The sequence below is a fragment of the Lepisma saccharinum genome, chromosome 9 (assembly GCF_977018435.1).
Source record: "Lepisma saccharinum chromosome 9, izLepSacc3.1, whole genome shotgun sequence".
Lineage (NCBI taxonomy): Eukaryota > Metazoa > Arthropoda > Insecta > Zygentoma > Lepismatidae > Lepisma > Lepisma saccharinum.
In genome coordinates, this window is record NC_139237.1 from 36,861,489 (window position 1) to 36,879,944 (window position 18,456).

Genomic DNA, 18,456 nt, shown 5'->3' on the forward strand with positions numbered 1-18,456 from the left:
TTCCTACAGTGTTGTAAAAATAATAACAATCAAGCATTTTGCATAATATCAGCATGTATGGGCTCCATGAAAATGTCAGGTGGGTATCAGCTAGTTTCAGTGATTATATTTCAACCGATATGTTTGGTATTATTATCGGTTCATATTAATAGTTTTTACTACATATTCATCAATGAATATGGCATTATACATTGGTTTGTTCCTCATAATACACCTTTTTTAAAAAAGAATCGTCCGATTTCAAAGTCATTTAACTCGGTAACCGTTCGCTAAAACACATCGAACAACGTACTGTTAGGAAGAGGATATTTGCGAGTTTCACATGATTGCCGGCAGGTAGCAGTAGCACACTCCCCGCTCACATCAGATTCAAGCAAGGTGGTGACATCACAACAAAAAGCTTTCTGTGTACTGCGCTTTGAAGTGTGTGAATCTGTTACAATAGTGCAGCATGAATTTCGGCAACAGTATGGTGAGAACTGGCTTTTCCCACAGTTACAGCTTGATTCCAATGACTACTGTGGATGAACTGCAAAATCGGATCACAGCAGCAGTGGAAGCAGTGACTCCAGACATGCTCGCATCTGTATGGGACGAATTCTCCTACTGTATGGACATATGCCAAGCATCCAAAGGAGGTTACATTGAGCACGTATGAACATTTTTTATGTAAAAATTTATGTATAGCAGTGTATTTTAAAAGTAATTCCAAGTTCCTGGTTTGATTAATAAAAAAATATAGCCTTTTGAAACTGGGTGACATCCTCAATTGTTATTGCAATTCACATGCATGGAACATTTGCTAGAACAAATGCAAAATTCTGTACTAAAGGAATAATATGTAACCTAACTGATGAAAGGAAGAAACTTTTTTGAATGTTCACATAATCACGGTTTGTTAATAAGAAAAACAAAGAAGTACTAAAAGTGCTTCCCTTTCTGAAATATGATGGTTCGGTCCTGTTTCAAAGGCTTACAACATAAAGAAACTCACAGCTTATACTTCTTGGAAAGACTGAAGGATGTCATGGGAACACGGCTGTAATGGTGTATTTTGGAAAGACAACAATTTGTAAATATTTCTTTAATATTCTTCTTATTGAAAGGTAAAAATGAAAATTTAGATTTTCATTTCTGATGTAGTGCTCCAATGCTGAAGATGCGAGTTTAATCCCACTTTCACGTATATATTTATCCAATCCTATTGCTAGAGTGAACACAGCATTAGAGATACACCTTCATAAACAAAATGCACATAAACAAACATAACTGAAGAAGTAAAATTCAAATACTTTCATTCACATATCATGCAAGAAGCTATCAAATCAAATAGAATCAACTTAGGCCCCTTTTAACACGTAACCTACCTTACATGCAAGTTTATCAAACTTCCTTACTTATTTACTTGATGGTCTACTGTGCATGTGTGGATTCTTCTTTACCACTTCATTGTTCTTGATGTTCCCGATCCTAAGGCCACACTGTATGTAGGTAGTGGGTAGCTTGGAGGGCAAAAAGGCAAATGGTGGAATAACCTAGTGAATAACTTGTCTCGTAGAACATGTTCATCTCCAAATTTTCAAAAAAAGAAGCCTTTCCTTTGATATTTCCTATCTGTGATACTTAACATTTTGACAGAAAAGAGGTTCACAATGATTTAGCAAAACTGTGGCATTTACAGCATACTGACTGACTTAATATACAAAACATAAATCTTAAACCCAATCATAGAAAGCACTTTAGGTATTGACGTTTGCCTTGCATACAGTGCTCTACTTGCTCATCTTGCCCCCTCCTATCACAAAAGCACAAGCAATTAAGTGTTTCCAACTCAATATTACAATCATTGATGGAAGGCCATTCTCCTCTGTACTAGGATTGAGGTAACACCATTTTGAACCAACACCAATATTTTCAGCAATTTCTGCCAATACTGAGACATAATTCAAAATCTAGTTTTAAGATATGATAAATGACACAAAAGTTCTTACACTTATATCTTTCTCTAATACAGAATTTACATCTGTGTAATTTGAATCATCTTATAATTTGCTATCAAAAATATTCAGGCTGTTTGCAAACTGGCATAACCACCTGCTGCTACACTGTTTGGTAGGCAGATGGAATTACCCGGTCTTACTGATTACCTGGCAGATTGCTTGATGACGTGCCACCCACTACCCTACATGTTGCAGTCTCATCTTGAATGTTGGAAATTCTGTGAATGCTTATGCATCAAACAAAGAGTAAAGTAAAGTAAAAATCTTTAGAACTCTCAAAGGTCAGACTAAAAATTAGCATGGCAGTAGGGATTTACACTTATTCTTATATTTTACAAAGCTTTACTAGCTTAGAAATGAAAACTGAGAATTGAAATTAAAATTATCACAAAACTGTGTCTTCCTTGTTTGTTTATGATGAAGGTACAAAATCAAACTGTCTCATGGCTTCTTTTGCTTTTTCTGCAAGTTGTTCGGAATTTGTTTTCTATGTTTCAGGCATCGAGTCAGCATGCCTGACACAACAATTGTGGAGCACATTGCATAACCTATAGGACACTTCAAACTAGAAAGCAATCTATGCATGTCATTCACCAATTTCATATTCTATTTTAAGTTACTTTTCTGCCTCTTTAATCTAAGCACAATAATCACAAGAATGAACATCAGTAATCGAGAAAAAATTTATGAAAAGACACCGAAATGAACACCATGCACTTCACGCCAAGGCAAATTGTCACCCAAGAAAAGCCAACTTTGGGGCCTCCCCCCATGATGTAATGGTAATGTCGTTGCCTTGTAATCAAGACATCCTGGGTTCGATAACCAGTTGAGGCAAAAGTGGTTCGGATCCCACTTTAAAATGTAGGCCCAGTCCCGATTAGCCTTCTTGTGCATAAAATGGACATAAAACCAAAACTCAAGAGCCAACTTAGAGCAATGGTCAACTTTCAGGGAGTCACTTTGTAATCAAGATAGCTTAATGAGGACTTGGTTCACAGTCTACAATGGAGCCAAAGCACAGTTCAGTGTGTCTTCACCAGGAATCAAATTAGGGACCCCTTGTGTTACGCGGTATGCTATCAGAGGCCTTTACCATCTAAGGGTTACTGAGTATTCACATATTGAACAGTGCAGGAACTGCAAGAAATTCATCCTCATTATTGTAACTGGCAAATGGAAAAGCAAAGATTCAAGAAGATCGCTTTAAATTTCAGAAAAACTTTTAATTTACAGATCACTTGTTTGTTTGAGTTGGTTTATTTTACTTCACTTTTCTGCCACTTTTGGCTAATCGTGAAGTTGAGGACGAGCGATGATGAAATTGATAAATGAACACACAAAAAACACCCATACACAGGCCAGATTCAAACCTGGACATATCATTTCAATCTCTCTGTATATTTATTGTGATGATAATGATGAATGATACCTTGATCCACAAATGAGTGACCAATAACCTTTCTAAGTTTTGAAATGTAGACAATTTAACTATTGCAGTACCATGAAAAACTGGAAAAATGAACCACTGGTGTCGGTCTTGGTTTACAGTCTTGAGCTGAAACACTTTCAAATCTGTCCATGAGCCGAAAGCTAACATTTGTACTATGGCAAGTCAAAAATTATCTGCAATTTCACAATAACTTTCTTTAGGTTGGCCACACTGCCTTCAGCACTCGCATGCTGAAAAGTGGTACTCCTGTGGTTTACATGGCTGGGGTTTCATCTTAATCGCTCCATTTCTCTTTCTTTTGTTACAGAGTAAACATGGCCACTCCACTGGCAGTGTGCACTAAGGGAAAGCAAAGACCGGTGATCCGAAAAGCTTGCCGTGGATGATTTCGCGCACAGAGCCATGACTAACAATGGCGTGCCCAGAACTTTCAAAAGAGGAGGGAGTTATGTTTAACTTTTTTAGTATTCGGTCCTCATTTTGCCATCTTATCCTGCCTTTTTTAGGAACACTAATCCAATGATGACTTAGTAATATGGGGAAACAGGGAAGAAGTAGTACAGAGACAGCTTGATAGTTGGAATGAGGAAATCAGAAGAGCAGGAATGAAATTCAGTGCACAAAAGAGCAAGGTGCTAATAACAACAAGAAACAGAGCCAGAAATGAACCAAGAATAAAAATGGACACGGAAGAATTGAGGGTAGTGGAGAGCTTCAAATATCTAGGAAGTATAATTGAGAGAAGTGGAAGAATAGATGAGGAGGTGAACAGAAGAGGACAAATGGGTGGTGGACTATATCAAAGCGTACAAAGATTAATATGGAACAGGGATGTATCTATGAAATGCAAGACGGTAATATATAACACATACTATGTGCCAATAATTATGTATGGAGCAGAGACTTGGGCAATGACAGAAAGAGACAAAAGAAAGATGCAGGCAGTGGAGATGAAATTTTTAAGGAGTATATTAGGGAACACTAGAAGGAATAGAATAAGGAATGAGGAGATCCGACAGACAGTAGGTGTGGTGAAGCTGCAGGACAGGATAGATCAGGCAAAGATGAGATGGTTCGGACAAATGAAGAGGAGGGATGCAGAAATACTACCAGTAAGAGCTTACAATGCACAAGGAGTGGGAATAAGGCCATGGGGGAGACCAAGATGTCGGTGGAAAGAGCAGATAGAGTGTTAGAAGAAGAGAACAAGATTGGAACACCGTGGAAAGAAAGGAGTGGTGGAAAACCAGGAAAAAATGGAGAGGCTTGACTTCTATACAGACCTAGCCAGAGGCAGGAAACGGCAAAGGATGATGATGACTTAACCCCCATCAACCCACACCCCCTTGGGCACGCCACTGATGACTAATTTGCAGAGAACATGCCACCTCATCAACTGCACCCTGTGACCCATCGGTTTGTCAGAATCATCTCTCAAGCTTGTTAAATCTTCCCATCAGTGGTGGAGGTTGATAAGCATCCTTTTTCTTGCTTTGTGCATCTTGTTTGCTCGGTCAGTTTTAAACCTCTCGATCCACTCATACACACTTCTATGCAGTGGAGCACTGTCACTATATTGTACTGAAAGCCTGCGATGAATTTCAGTCCCTGACACACCTTCAGACCAGAGAAATACATCACTGATCTCTGCTCTTTCTTGGTGCACACTGCCAGCAGAGCAGCCATGTTTAATCTGTTACAAAAGAAAGAAAAATGGAGCAATTAATATGAAACCTCAGCCATGTAATCACAAGAGTACCACTTTTCAGCACATGCAAGCACTGAAAGCAGTGTGACCAACCTAAAGAAAGTTAAGGTGAAAGGTCGGATAATTTTTGAGTTCCCATCCTACATAAAATAATTTTCATACCCCATAAGCGATACAGTCCAGTTTGGAACCTTAGGACTGCCATGCTCATTTTCAATCTATGTACTAAGTCTTCCTTCACTTACCTTTCTCCGGAATCTGCTGCTTTGTCTTCTGCATGGTCTGGATTCGTTCCATTATTCTTCAAGTCTTCATCGTCGCTTATAATTACCACATCGTCATCACTATCCTCGGCTAGAACTTTCACACCAAATTGTCCACGATCGGATGGATAACATCCTTCACTTCCAGGAATATTTTGTTCACTAGGAACTTTCTGAGCCATGATTTTTTTAATTTCCATCAGCCTATCAACAATCTTCCTGTGCTGGATATCAAGTGAAGTTTTTGGCATGTAATGACTAGATACTTTGCTGTCAACCGCGGAAGAAGGCATGTCAACATCAGGGGTCACAAACGATGAGGTGGTTTCAGTCCTGACATTAGGTTGATCCGGGGGCCACATATTTTCCAGAGATACATGTCCATAAGCAATAGGGTCTGCTCTGCCCTCTTCAGAGTTCATGTATGGAGATTGGAACCCCATAGCAGACACTGGCAAAGCCACAGTTTCTTGACTACCATGAGACCAGGAAGCAGATGATTTCTGAAATATAATCACAAAGTATATACATTTCCTGTCATCCTATTTGCCTTTTCAAAATATCATCACTCTTACTACACCACTGTCGTAATTGTGTAGTTAACAAACCACTGACCAAGGAGAACTTCTGAGTTATCAAGCATATTTCCTTTAACCTTTAGCATGCAGTAATTTTGTAGAGTTTCCTCCCTTACCACTGACATGCTGGTATGTCATTTTAGTAAAGTGTACCCCTGTGCATAGCACCACACCATAAAGGCGTATAGGGCGTGTGGGGGTAACGCCCCACACTTTCTTGATCCGGTCGTGAGTGGGGGTGATGTGATCAGCATCACGCCCCTGACCGCCTTTACCCCCCAGGGTTTCCCCCAGGTACCCATGTTATTCGACGCTGGGTAGGCGCCAGGGCCGCTTCCACCGTTAGAAAAGTTATATCATTTTTTTAAGTCTTTATATTGCTTGGATTTGTGTCCTAAAGTGAAAATTACTGTACATGTTTATATAGGAAGTCTGTTCTTCCTTTTAATAGACCCGAAGAACAAAGAATGTCCATCTATGGTGTCATCCTTTATACCATGTTTGTTACAACCTGTCATGTGTTCCGTGCTAGTGATAGCTCAACAGTTTCGGTGCCAATGAGAAATGAGGAAAAAGTCGTCTGCTGAACAGCGAGGACGGAATGGACGCCAGAAGCACTTACGCAGATGCTGTTGCGGTCCAACTCCCACGTGTTTTGTTTGTGTCTGCAAGTAGCTTGTTTTACGAGCATAGTGATGAATAGTGTGGTATTGAACTTGTGCATTCCTGCGTATCTTATGCGTAACCTGACCTCAGCGGCTTTCCCCAACAAAGGAGTTCACTCTGTCTACAGTAGCAACACTTTGTGGTTTCTGCTAGAATTGCCAATGATTGACAAGTGCGGGAAACATGCCAGGATGTACCAAAGACGGTATAGAACCCACTTTACCTCATGAAATTACTGATATTCGTGTTCTAGTATTATTACTATCATCATTAGAAGTTTATTTTTTAAACATGTATGTTCATTGTTATAGGCTTGGAGAACATCTTTACTCATTCATTTTTATCCTAACTACGAGGGTCATCCAGAAAATAAAGACAGTTTCGTTATACAAAATGAAAAACACAATATTTATTGGAAAACACAATTCTGTTACATACCTGAAGCTTCCTTCACTTCTCTACATAATCACCTCCTACATTTAAACATTTGTCGTATCTGGGCACGAGCTTCAGAATTCCCATGTTATACTCTTCTGTTGCCAGTTCATTAAGCCAGGTGGTCACTGCATTCAAACAAAAGACCGCTCGTGCATTTCCGCCGCGGAGCTCACTCCTCTTTCTCTTTTCAGGGTCAACTGGCTTCCGTAACAGCTGTGCTCGTAACACTGTGAGTGGACGTTGCAAGAAGTCGTCCTTGTGTAGTTGGGGTGGTCAAAATGAACTGCGTGATGGAAAATCCCACCGACTGTGAGGTAAGGAGAGTTATTCGATTTCTAAACACTCAAAAGGTGAAACTGGCAGAAATTTACCGGCAACTGAAAGCAGTGTATGGTGATAATGTAATGAACGAAAGAAATGTGAGAAAATGGTGTGAAATGTTCAACAATGGACGAACAAATGTGCACGATGAAACTCGACCTGGATGCCCATCACTCATCACAGAAGACCTGAAGAATGCAGTGAACAACAGAATCTTGCAAGACAGGCGCGTAACTCTCGACGAATTGCACATTGTGTTTCCAGACATTTCTCGTTCTTTGCTTGGTGAAATTGTGTCGCAACATCTCGGCTACAACAAAGTTTGTGCACGATGGGTTCTGCGGCAATTGAGTGACCAACACAAAACTCAGAGAATGGGCTCAGCATTGACATTCTTGACATGATATCACACAGATGGAGACGCCTTTCTTGATCGGATTGTGACTGGTGATGAGACCAGAGAGCAAGTGCCAATCGCTTGAGTGGCATCATCCCTCATCACACAAAAAACCGAGAAAATTCAAACAGACTCTCTCAACACGAAAGGTCATGGCAACCGTCTTTTGGGATTGTAAAGGTGTTCTTTTGGTGGATTTCATGCCAAAAGGCACTACAATCAATGCAAATCGTTACTGTGAGACTGTAAGAAAACTACGGCGAGCCATCCAAAACAGGAGGCGAGGAATGCTTTCTGGAGGAATTGTGCTTCTGCACGACAATGCCCGCCCTCACACTGCTGGTGCAACTCAAGAATTGCTGGATCAATTTGGATGGGAAATTTTTTATCATCCACCCTATAGTCCAGACCTTACTCCTAGCGATTTCCACCTTTTCCCTAAGCTGAAAGAGTTTCTGGGCAGTAAACGTTTTGGAAGTGATGAAGAGTTGGAGAATGCAGTGACCATCTGACTTAATGAACTGGCAGCAGAAGAGTATAACATGGGAATTCTGTCGCTCGTGCCCAGATACGACAAATGTTTAAATGTAGGAGGTGATTATGTAGAGAAGTGAAGGAAGCTTCAGGTATGTAACAGAATTGTTTTCAGTATTGTGTTTTTCATTTTGTATAACCAAACAGTCTTTACTTTCTGGATGACCCTCGTAATTCAAGCACAGTATTGATTAATGAAAACAGAAAAATTATTTTCTTAATCAAACTCATCTTCTTCTAACCTAATGAACAAAAAAAAGGTGTATTTTGTGTGGGTAAAGTTCTATGTCTCTGCATTGGCTCAAACAGCTAAGCATTTTATTTTGCTAATATAATTACTATGCTTCGACGATATTTCTAGATGTAACCATGTACTTCATGCAAATTTATTTAAAACACCCCTGATAACTAAGTAAAATTCCAGCCTGATGCATGTCCATGCCACCAGTAACGAAAAGGTTAAGTTGGTTTATTCGTAAAACATGTCTTCCATCTGGTATTTAGCACTAGGGTGGTCCTTATATTACAACTTTTGAATTTCTTTCCAGGACACCCCCTCAATTGATGCCATTTGTCAAGCAAATGAACTGTGTAAAATTGTAATTCAATCCAACAATGAAAAGCACTTGAAGTCTAAGATTTTAGGCCTTGTTTCAAAGGTATTAGCCCAGTTAATGAAGGGAAAAAGTGTCTAATGTTGGGAATAATTCCCTAAAAGCTTCCCCCCTCCCTAGCACCCCATCCAACTTCAGATTAACAGACTCTTAATTCCTAACCTATATCTCCATAACTAATCGTTATAAGCAGATAATCTTTTTTAGCCCTGATCCCTATTAAATGGGGTACAAAAAACGTTCTATTTGATTTCGCACTTGGGCTCACCCAACCTTTGAGGTAACGGAGGCCAGAGCATGGTGCTGCTCAAATCACCTCCACTATGGCTGGGATTGAGAATATATGGAGTTCTATCTCTGTATGCCATCATGTCACTGTGCAATTCACCCGACAGGTGACAAAATCGATCGTGAAGAAAATTTGTGTGGAAAAATGAAAAGTGAACTTATCAGAGATAATTACCCACAGAAAGATACATTCACAGACTAAAAGATACACATTAAAGAAGTTAATTAATAGGACAGAATAGATGGTGGGGCAGGAGAATGCCTCTCATTTTCTTCCACATGTGTAATGAAGAGGGGGGGAAGGGCAAAAGAAAACAGGATATTCTAACTAAACCCATGGCTATGAAAATAGGCAGCTGGGCAGAATTGCGCTTGTGCCACATTTGGGAAAAGCAAAGCGATAGCAGGACAAAAGTTGCTGGTTACGTGCACTGTGTGGCAACGTCAACTGGGTTGCCTAGTTTGAGCATCAGGCCGGCCTCTCCTGGGGCACTTTTGTATCATCACTGACCTTTCGAGCAGTATCACATGGATTACAAAGACCAACTCTACAATGAGATCTTTCATTCTATTAAACCTCTGAATGCACAGGGTTGTACTCCAACATGGCAATAGTGCGAACTTCTGCCACCTGCCTAATTTCATGGCCGTGTGTTTAGACAGTTCAAAATAGGGTCAAGATATGGTAATGCATTTGGATATCAATTGTAACATGCACTATGGCTTCTGAAAAATGACGAATGGACAGAGAACCTATGTGAAAAATAGGGAGCAGGTTCCTATTTATCAATCTGATATAACGGTGGTTCCTAACTTTTTTGGTTCATTGTGTCCCTGGCAATTCAAGTGACAAAATACATAACAAATACATTTACAGTGGAACTCACATGATGCATTTCTCCAGAGACTGTGGCTAAAGACCCTGCACGAAAAATGTAAAATTAGGAACTTAAATTTGGAGTACTGCTTATCTGATCTAGCTAGATTAAATATTTACATTTGTACTTGGAGTGGTTAATAAAATGAAAAAGTTGACCATTTTGGTTTTCTAAATGAAATCTTCATCAGAAATACTCTAAAATGGAGAAGTAGCCTAGAGACCACCAGATGCCTTTCAAGCATCTCCACTTAGTTCCTGATGAAGATCATGAACTTGATCCTTTTATTCATGAGTATTTTATTATGAGTGCATGACATTTCACTGTTTTCCAGATGCATAGCAACCTTCAACAAAAATAATAATCATTATATTTATTATGCTGTCATTGTCGATTTCAATTTTTAAAATGAGAAAATAATTGTGCATAATGAGACTCCCTTCATAAATCTCAAATCTTGAATGAGAAAGAGATCCTGGCTTTTTTCACAATTAACTTTCACGAAATAATATGATTCCATTCTTATTAATAGCACGTGTAAAAAAAAATCTTTTCAATGAATGTATCTTATTACTACCCCATGAGCAAATAAGGCTTGGCTATTTTTTTCATTTCATTCATTCAATTAAAAAAAAACAACTTTACCTCAAAACTCGAATTTCTTCCATGCCCCTTTTCTGCGTACTCAATCAGGAGGTTTTCAGATTCATGACACATGTTACGAAAATCCTGGAAGTTGTCTAGCTTGTCTATGCATGAATAGCACACAAACTTCGGCAAGTTGTCATTCTCTCTAACCTGGAATGAATATAGTGATGTCACAAGTTATGTTTCTACACACTGGGTACAAAAATAAAATTTAAGTAATATGTAGTATTTATCAATATTCTTTTACTCACAAAAAAGTGGATATTTATTAGATTGTACATTATGTGCCTGTAATGACCTTCATGTTCTATGTAGGGTTCTATTTTTCCAATATGAAAACAAACCATCAAGTGGGATATTTTGGAATTGCAAGCAGGAAAATGTGAGCTGGTGTCTAGTATGCCTGACGGAGTTTGATTGATTGCTTTGGTTTATTCCACTCTACTTTTTCTGCCAGTTTTGGCTAATCACAAAAATGAGGATGAGTAAGGATATAATGAAATTGATGAAGAGACACTCAAAAAGAACGTAGGCCTCCTTGATGGTGCAGTGGTAGCATCGTCTCCTTGTAATCAAGGGGTACCGGGTTCGATTTCCGGAGGCACATAGTGGTTCGGATCCCACTTTAAACTGTAGGTCCAGTTCCGATTAACCTTTCTGTGCATAAAGTGGACTTAAAACACAAAATCAATCAACTCACAAAGAACGCCCAGGCCAGGATTTGAATCTGGGACCTCTGGCATTGTAGTATGTTGTGAAAAGCACTCTGCCACAGAGGTCAACATATCTGAGACTTGAGGGGTAAGTGATAAAAGTTATCTTCACCAAGCACAAAGAGCGAAACGATAGGGAGATCTATGTGGCCTGGCAGCTGTTATTTAACATGGGTGTCTATAACGTATTATTTTTTCAACTACAAGGTAAGTACTGAGAGTCTATTTTAGTTGAAACCACAAGTATGGCAGGTACAGTTATCTGCTATCCACTGCATCAACCACACATCCTGGTGCATGTGCACTTTCAGTGCCAGTGCTGTTGGTACGAGAAAAAATGTATCTAAATTGTTTCGCAAACGTGTTAGTGAAAACAATGAAGCTGCAGCAATTCATCAGCATTTACAGAACTTCTATGGAGATGCCTGCATGGGTTACAGTACAGTGAAAAGGTGAGTGAAAGAGTTTAGAGATGGTAAGATGGACATTGTTGGGAAGCCTTGTATTGGCAGACCGAAAACAGCTTCCATGTGCAACAACATGGACTGATTGACGAGCTTATTCAAAGTGACAGGAGGATAACTGTATGAGAAATTGCACATATCTTAACAATGGACACAGTGTTACACAGAACATCATAAAGATTCTTAGTTAGCACCAAGAGCACAATGTTATTTTGCAACATAATAAGACCAGCCCCTGTGGCAGAGTGGTTAGCACATCGTGCAATGATGCCTGGGGTCCCGGGTTCGAATCCCGTCCTGGGCATGGATGTTTGTGAGTGTCCATTCATCAATTTCATCACATCACTCATCCCCATCTTCGCAAATTAGCCAAAAAGTGGCACAAAACGAAGTAAAATAAAGCAAATCAATCAATCAATGCAACATGACAATGCCCATCCCAATACAGCTGGATGCACTGTACAGGAAATTGAAAAGATAGGCTGGGAGCTAATACACCATCCTCCCTACATCCCAGACCTAGCCCCATCCGACTATCACTTGTTTACTCCATCGAAGAAAAGCCATTGGGGTACCAAGTTTGACAACGATGATGAGGTGAAGGATGAAGTTCGCCGGTGGTTACATCATGCCAAACCAGACTTCTAAAAGAGTGGCATTTTCCAGCTGCCCTTAAGGTGGTGTAAATATGTTGACCAATCTGGATGTTATGTGGAAAAGTAAAAACGAGGTCCAAATTATGTATTACCATAGGTAGAATAAAAAATAGTGGTTTCTGGATATGAGTAATATCACTTGGCTTATTACATACCTTGTATTGTATTGAATTGAATTATTCTTTTAAGTCTACTTTATACACAGAAAGGCTAATTGGGACTGGACCTACAGTTTAAAGTAGAATCCGAACCACTATGTGCCTCCACCGGGTTATCGAACCCGGGACCCCTTGATTACAATGCGATGATGCTACCACTGCACCATCATAAAGGCTACATACCTTGCAGTCTAGGAACATATTAATTGATATAACAGCAAGAAAAAATGTCGGGAGAAGATTTGGTTGTACTGAAAAATGCTCTGATTAGCAGACTGCAAGATGAAGAGAACTCCATGGCCTACACTCACCATTGTCTTCTCCTAATCTTTGCATTGCAAAGTTTGCAAGCATTTTGATAGAAGTGAATCATGGGTTATTCCATGTAAAATGGACCAGCACTGACTGCTCAACTATTGGTTCCTTGATCAACTGTGAGCCCTCAATTAATAAGTCAATTTTTTTAATTGATAGAATTCAATGTCTTAAACAATATGAAATATGTTTCAGGGCAAGGAAACCACAAGTAACAGAGATATTTGATCTCAGAGTATGGCCAGCATAAGTAAAAAAAACTTCCCACCTTGGAGTACTTTTAGTTTTTATTCATGAAAAACAAGTGCAAATGATAATGCTACCAAACTTAGTACTCCTAGCCTCACAGTAGGAAAAGTACCAGTTTGGCTTTTCGTGTTGGGTGCTATATTCACTTGCTTCGAGCCCTTGGCTGCACTGCTTCAGGCTAAGTTAACAGAGATACATTACTACACTACAAGGCATTTCTGAAAGTTTTAAAACAATAAAAAATAATATACAATAAACAACATAATCTTCACGAACCTTGCAAAATTTTTCACCTACTAGTGGGGGTACACAACGTCAAGGATACCAAACTATTTTCAAAAAATCAATTCGTTGTATGGTGTTAGCCTATATCATAGGTGTCCTTGACTTCCTAATCATGTTTACAAACGATAGTTACTTCTATCAGCTGAACTCAAAATTGCTATTTCATATCTTTGTGGAATTTGTATTTCAGAATGCTCCCCCACCTATCCCCAAATTCGACCAAGCATCCCCTGCTAGGAATTTTCACTTCGAGTACTGGGTATCATGAAACAGCTTACACAATTGCTAATATTGTGGGGTATCTCTTTCAGATGTTACGTAAAGCAAATTTGTAACATAATAGAAGCAATCCCACAGCAAAGGAGCTGGAGTAAATTTTGAAGTTTGCTAAGGCAAAGATTTCTTCTTACACCAATGCCTGACAATCTGCAAGTCACTGCCAAATATTCCTAATTTCATCTAGTCTTTACCTGGGGATACAATGGAACATGTGTATGAATATCACCTTGATGTCTGCCACATGACACATGGGGTGCACATTGTGTGTATGTGAGATATGAAAGAAAACCTTTCAGATACTTAAGAAGCCAATTTCAACTGCATACGACCACCATTAGTAACCTGTTTATAATCAAAAAGGGGGCTTCTTTAATGGTGCAGTGGTTGCGTCGTAGCCTTGTAATCAAGGGGTCCAGGGTTCGATACCCGGTGGAGGCACATAGTGGTTTGGATCCCACTTTAAACTGTAAGTCCAGTCCCAATTAGCCTTACTGTGGATAAAGTGGACTTAAATCACCAACTCAATTAATCAATAATCAAAAAGGATATTTGTAAACACTGTGTATTCTTCTTCTTAATTCTCTTCAGAAATGTGTAGATCAACTGCCTTCCTATATTCATGAAGGAAAAGGAAAACAAGGTGGCGCTGCCAGGTGGTGGTTGGGGGGCTGGGCCGTGCTGCTCGGTGCGGTGCAGTTCCTGTTCCCCATGTAGCTGGAAAGGGGGGTCAAGTATGCGCACCACATCTTTTCTTTTTCTGGTCGGGGATCTTTTTGAGGATGGGGTACCAAGTCGGGTGTGCCTGTCCTTTGTCAAGGTTCAGTGCTGGATTCTGTTGGATGATAGCATGGGTTTCTTTGACAGAGCCCGTTGGGTGAAGTATGGATATGGAGGCGATGGTGTGGTTTGTGGAGTGGAGGTGTTGAGAAAGGCCTGATTTTGGTGTGTCTTTTTTGGCATCATTTACGTGTTGATTAATCCGTTCTTGGACAGTGCGGGTCCTTCTGCCAATGTAGGTGTTGTGGCATTGGCATGTGGCCTTGTAGATACTAGGGGATGCAAGTTTGGGTAGGTAGTATCTCTTGAAGTTTGGTAGTGTTCTTCCAATTTGGGGTTTACGTTTCTGTGCCAGTCGGATGTTGAAGGGTTTGAGGGCCTTGGCAAATTTGCCTGATGTGGTGGGGTGGTATGGAAAAGCGTTCCATTTGGGTTTGGGATTTTGGTTCGGGTTATCTCTGTCTCGTGAGTGTCTGAGCTGGGCTTCTGCTTTTGCACACCACATAGATAGCTGGCGTTCGGTATAACCATTGTTTAGTCCTATTTCAGTTATGCATGCTATTTCATCATGGAGGTCATCTTCTGTGCAGCTATCTGTTTTGGTGGGTGGTTGGATTTGACATGGATGTACTGGGTGCCCCAAACTGGTTTCCTGTATATGGATGCGATGAATTTGTCTTGGTGTCGTTGGATGCTTAGGTCAAGAAAGTTGAGATGGCTATTTTCTTTCCTTTCAACGGTGAAATTTATGTTAGGATGTATGCTGTTGAGGGCAGTTAAGAGATGGTTTGAGTCCTCTTCATGTTTGTAAATGACTAGGGTGGCATCGGCATATCATATCTTCTGTACCTTATATGCTCGAACTCTGGCTGGGTGAGTATTGACTTCTCTGCCACATGTAGTACAATGTTGGATAGGAGTGCAGAAAGGGGGCTGCCCATCGCTAGGCCTCCTGTCTGGTGGAAGAAACTGTCTTCGAACTGGAAATAGTTGTGGGTGAGGCAGGCTTGTAGGAGGTTGCAGATTTCATCTGTTACAAATGGGGGCGTGCCATTGCTGAGGAGCCATGTTCTGGTAGAGTCAAGTGCAAGGCTGATTGGAATGGAGGAGTACATATCCACTACGTCTATGCTGGCTAGTTCACAGTTGTTAGCTTTGACGGAGGAGGTCACAATTTTTTTGCTTCAAGGCTGTTCTTTAGGCAGTAGGTAAGTTTGTCATTGTGAGTGGTCAGTTTCTGGAGGAGCCATTTTGTCAGGTGAACACTGGGTTGATTGAAGCCGGCCACTATGATTCTTAGAGGAGTTCCAGGTTTATGAGTTTTGGGTATGTTGTATGCACAGGGAAGGCTGGGGTGGGTGTTGATTAATTTCTTCCTTTCTTTCTTGGAGGAGGGCACAGTTCTCTATGGCTCGGCAGATGGCTGTATTGTATCTGCTTGTTGGGTCATGTTGCAGTTTTTTTGTAGCCTTCAGAGTTTAGTTTTGCATGCATTTTGTCACTGTATTGGCCTTTTCCGATTATGACATATTGATTGCCTTTGTCAGATTTTATGCACCAACATTTGTTGCCCTGTAGCCACTTTCGGAATTCCTGTGTTGTGTTCCTTAGTTTACTATGCACTGTGGGTTTATGATTGCCAGTAGGTTGGGCGTGTTGATGGTGGATGCACACGTAAGATGTACACACTCGGCATCTAGATTAGTTTTAGTTGCAAACGCAGTTTTTTTCAGCAGAGCAGTTTAAGTCTAGGGAGGAGGGAGTCACTCAGGAGGTTGAAATTGAGGCTGTTTTGGAGGAGGGAGTGGAACTCAGTCGGCACAATTAGGTTGGTGGGGTTGATTATAGTGCTGGCGGGGGTGCTGTGGTTCGCTGGTGGTTGGGCACCAAGGGTTTGTAGTTTCTGTCTTGGTGCCGGTAAATATTTACTATCCTTCGGACATCTATAAATTCTTCGTTTCGTCAATTTTTGACATTCGTACTTACCTATCTGCTTCGCGGAACATTCCGGGGGCTACACATGGATGGTTTGTGGGAAATAAGGAACACCAGTAAGTACTCGTTAATGTACGAAATAGACATTATTTTCGTTAGAAATTCATTATTTCACCTAAATAAATGTTCCGCAATGCAGAATAGTACATTAGCAATGTAAAAAATTGCGAAATAAATCGGTGATAGGTGTCTCCGGTATAGTAAAGTAGTACCGAATGTTACATACTGTATATGAAAGGGATGGTGGAATGCATACCGAATCTCACATATTGGTAACAGGATTCATAAACTGTACTGAAAAAATCTAGAGGAAATAGTGAATAGCTCACAAAGAAAATATACTTACAATAAGGGATAAACAATTTAATATCTTTCCTTGAATCTCTCTCGTTTGTCCTTCTTCGACGTAGATATGCAGTTTCAAGCTAGTCTTCGTCAAGCAAAGTCTACATAAATTATAATAATCCTCTCCGATTTCTGTGTGCCGATAAAAATTTTTATTCACTAATTTGGGTCCCATTGTTGCAGAAATTTTCACACAAGTGAAATAAAATAAAAACCCTCTTATGATGAACGCGAACGCTATCCAGTGGATGTTGTCATTCACTACGACACATCGATAAACTCAAACTACTAGATACGACAGCAGATGAATAGCACGTGGAGATGCAGCCGATTTTTGCAAGATCTCACTTATCGCACTCGATATTGAACACCTTCGTCTGTGGATGTCAACAAGGAACCAAAGGAGGATCAAGATGGGACATTTCCCGTTTTTATTCTATGTTTTTTTATCTAGGGGAGTGCGAAACAGAATTTTTTGAGTTGGGACGTGAAAATTTTTAAATCCCGACATTCGGGACTGTTGAATTACGCTATTTCACGGTAAAGTCGGAAAATTTTCGGGACGGAAAATGTTCGAAATTTCCAGAAGCCATGCAAATCTCGAATTCTACATGTCATTTTCACCTTAAGTGATTGTTTTTGCATTTCTGGAATAAAAACTAGCAATTTGCAATAAGTTCCAGACACACACAACATATGCTCACAAGCCACAATGCAGAAAACATCGAGAATTAACGACTTTTTAAAATTACCATTCGGTATTTCCTGACTGGTCGGGATTCCGAAAAATTGAGAAGTTATTTCGCGAAGCCGTGATCGGGACGCGAAATTTTTTCCCAATACCGGTTCCGACTTTTTAGCGCTTTTAGGGATCCCGCACACCCCTCCGTAAAACTTTTGTACAGAGAGAGATATAGGGCCCGTTCCGAAAGTCGCACGAGTTTAACGCGTTAAACGAGTTATGGTAACTGGCCGTTCCATAAGTGCTTCCATGCGTTTCGTGAGTTTCATTATGCTGTCCCAAAAGTCGCATTCCGTGCGTTTGGTGAATCTCGTTCTTGCACTAAACGCACGGGCCAGGATGCTGGTTTCTTCCGTCAAAATCGTCTGCTCCTTGCAGACAAAGCGCGTGCTGATGGATTCAAACTGCACTAGTTCGGAAAATGTATTATAATTTTAACAGATAGCGATATGAAGCAACATGCACAAGATAAGTATGCCTTGACCGTTCTTAGAATGTGATTAAAATGAGTAACAGTGGCCATAATTCGCGATTAAAATTACCACCTGAGCGCTAGTGTCGCTTCCAATATGGCCGCTCTAAGTAGGATAGATCTTTGTTTACATTCAGTTAGTAGTACGTAGTAGCAACGTGTTCGCATTACGGGTATGGAAGAAACGCTGAAATTACGCGATATTTTTAAATATTGCGAA

The 18,456-nt window shown here is 40.1% G+C and overlaps 1 protein-coding gene across 3 annotated transcripts in view; it reads right to left on the minus strand.

The window, feature by feature from the left end:
- LOC145992008 (uncharacterized) overlaps positions 1-17,297 on the minus strand; it is a 71,012-nt gene extending 53,715 nt beyond the window's left edge. For all 3 annotated transcript variants that reach the window (XM_083128017.1, XM_083128019.1, XM_083128018.1), the window contains exons 1-3: positions 17,024-17,297; positions 10,784-10,936; positions 5,407-5,927 (exon numbers count right to left, since the gene is read on the minus strand). In XM_083128017.1, the coding sequence (XP_082984143.1) occupies positions 5,407-5,927; positions 10,784-10,936; positions 17,024-17,197 (848 nt within the window). In that variant the 5' untranslated portion in view covers positions 17,198-17,297. The remainder of the gene's footprint in view (positions 1-5,406; positions 5,928-10,783; positions 10,937-17,023) is intronic.
- Between the last annotated feature and the right edge of the window lie 1,159 nt (positions 17,298-18,456).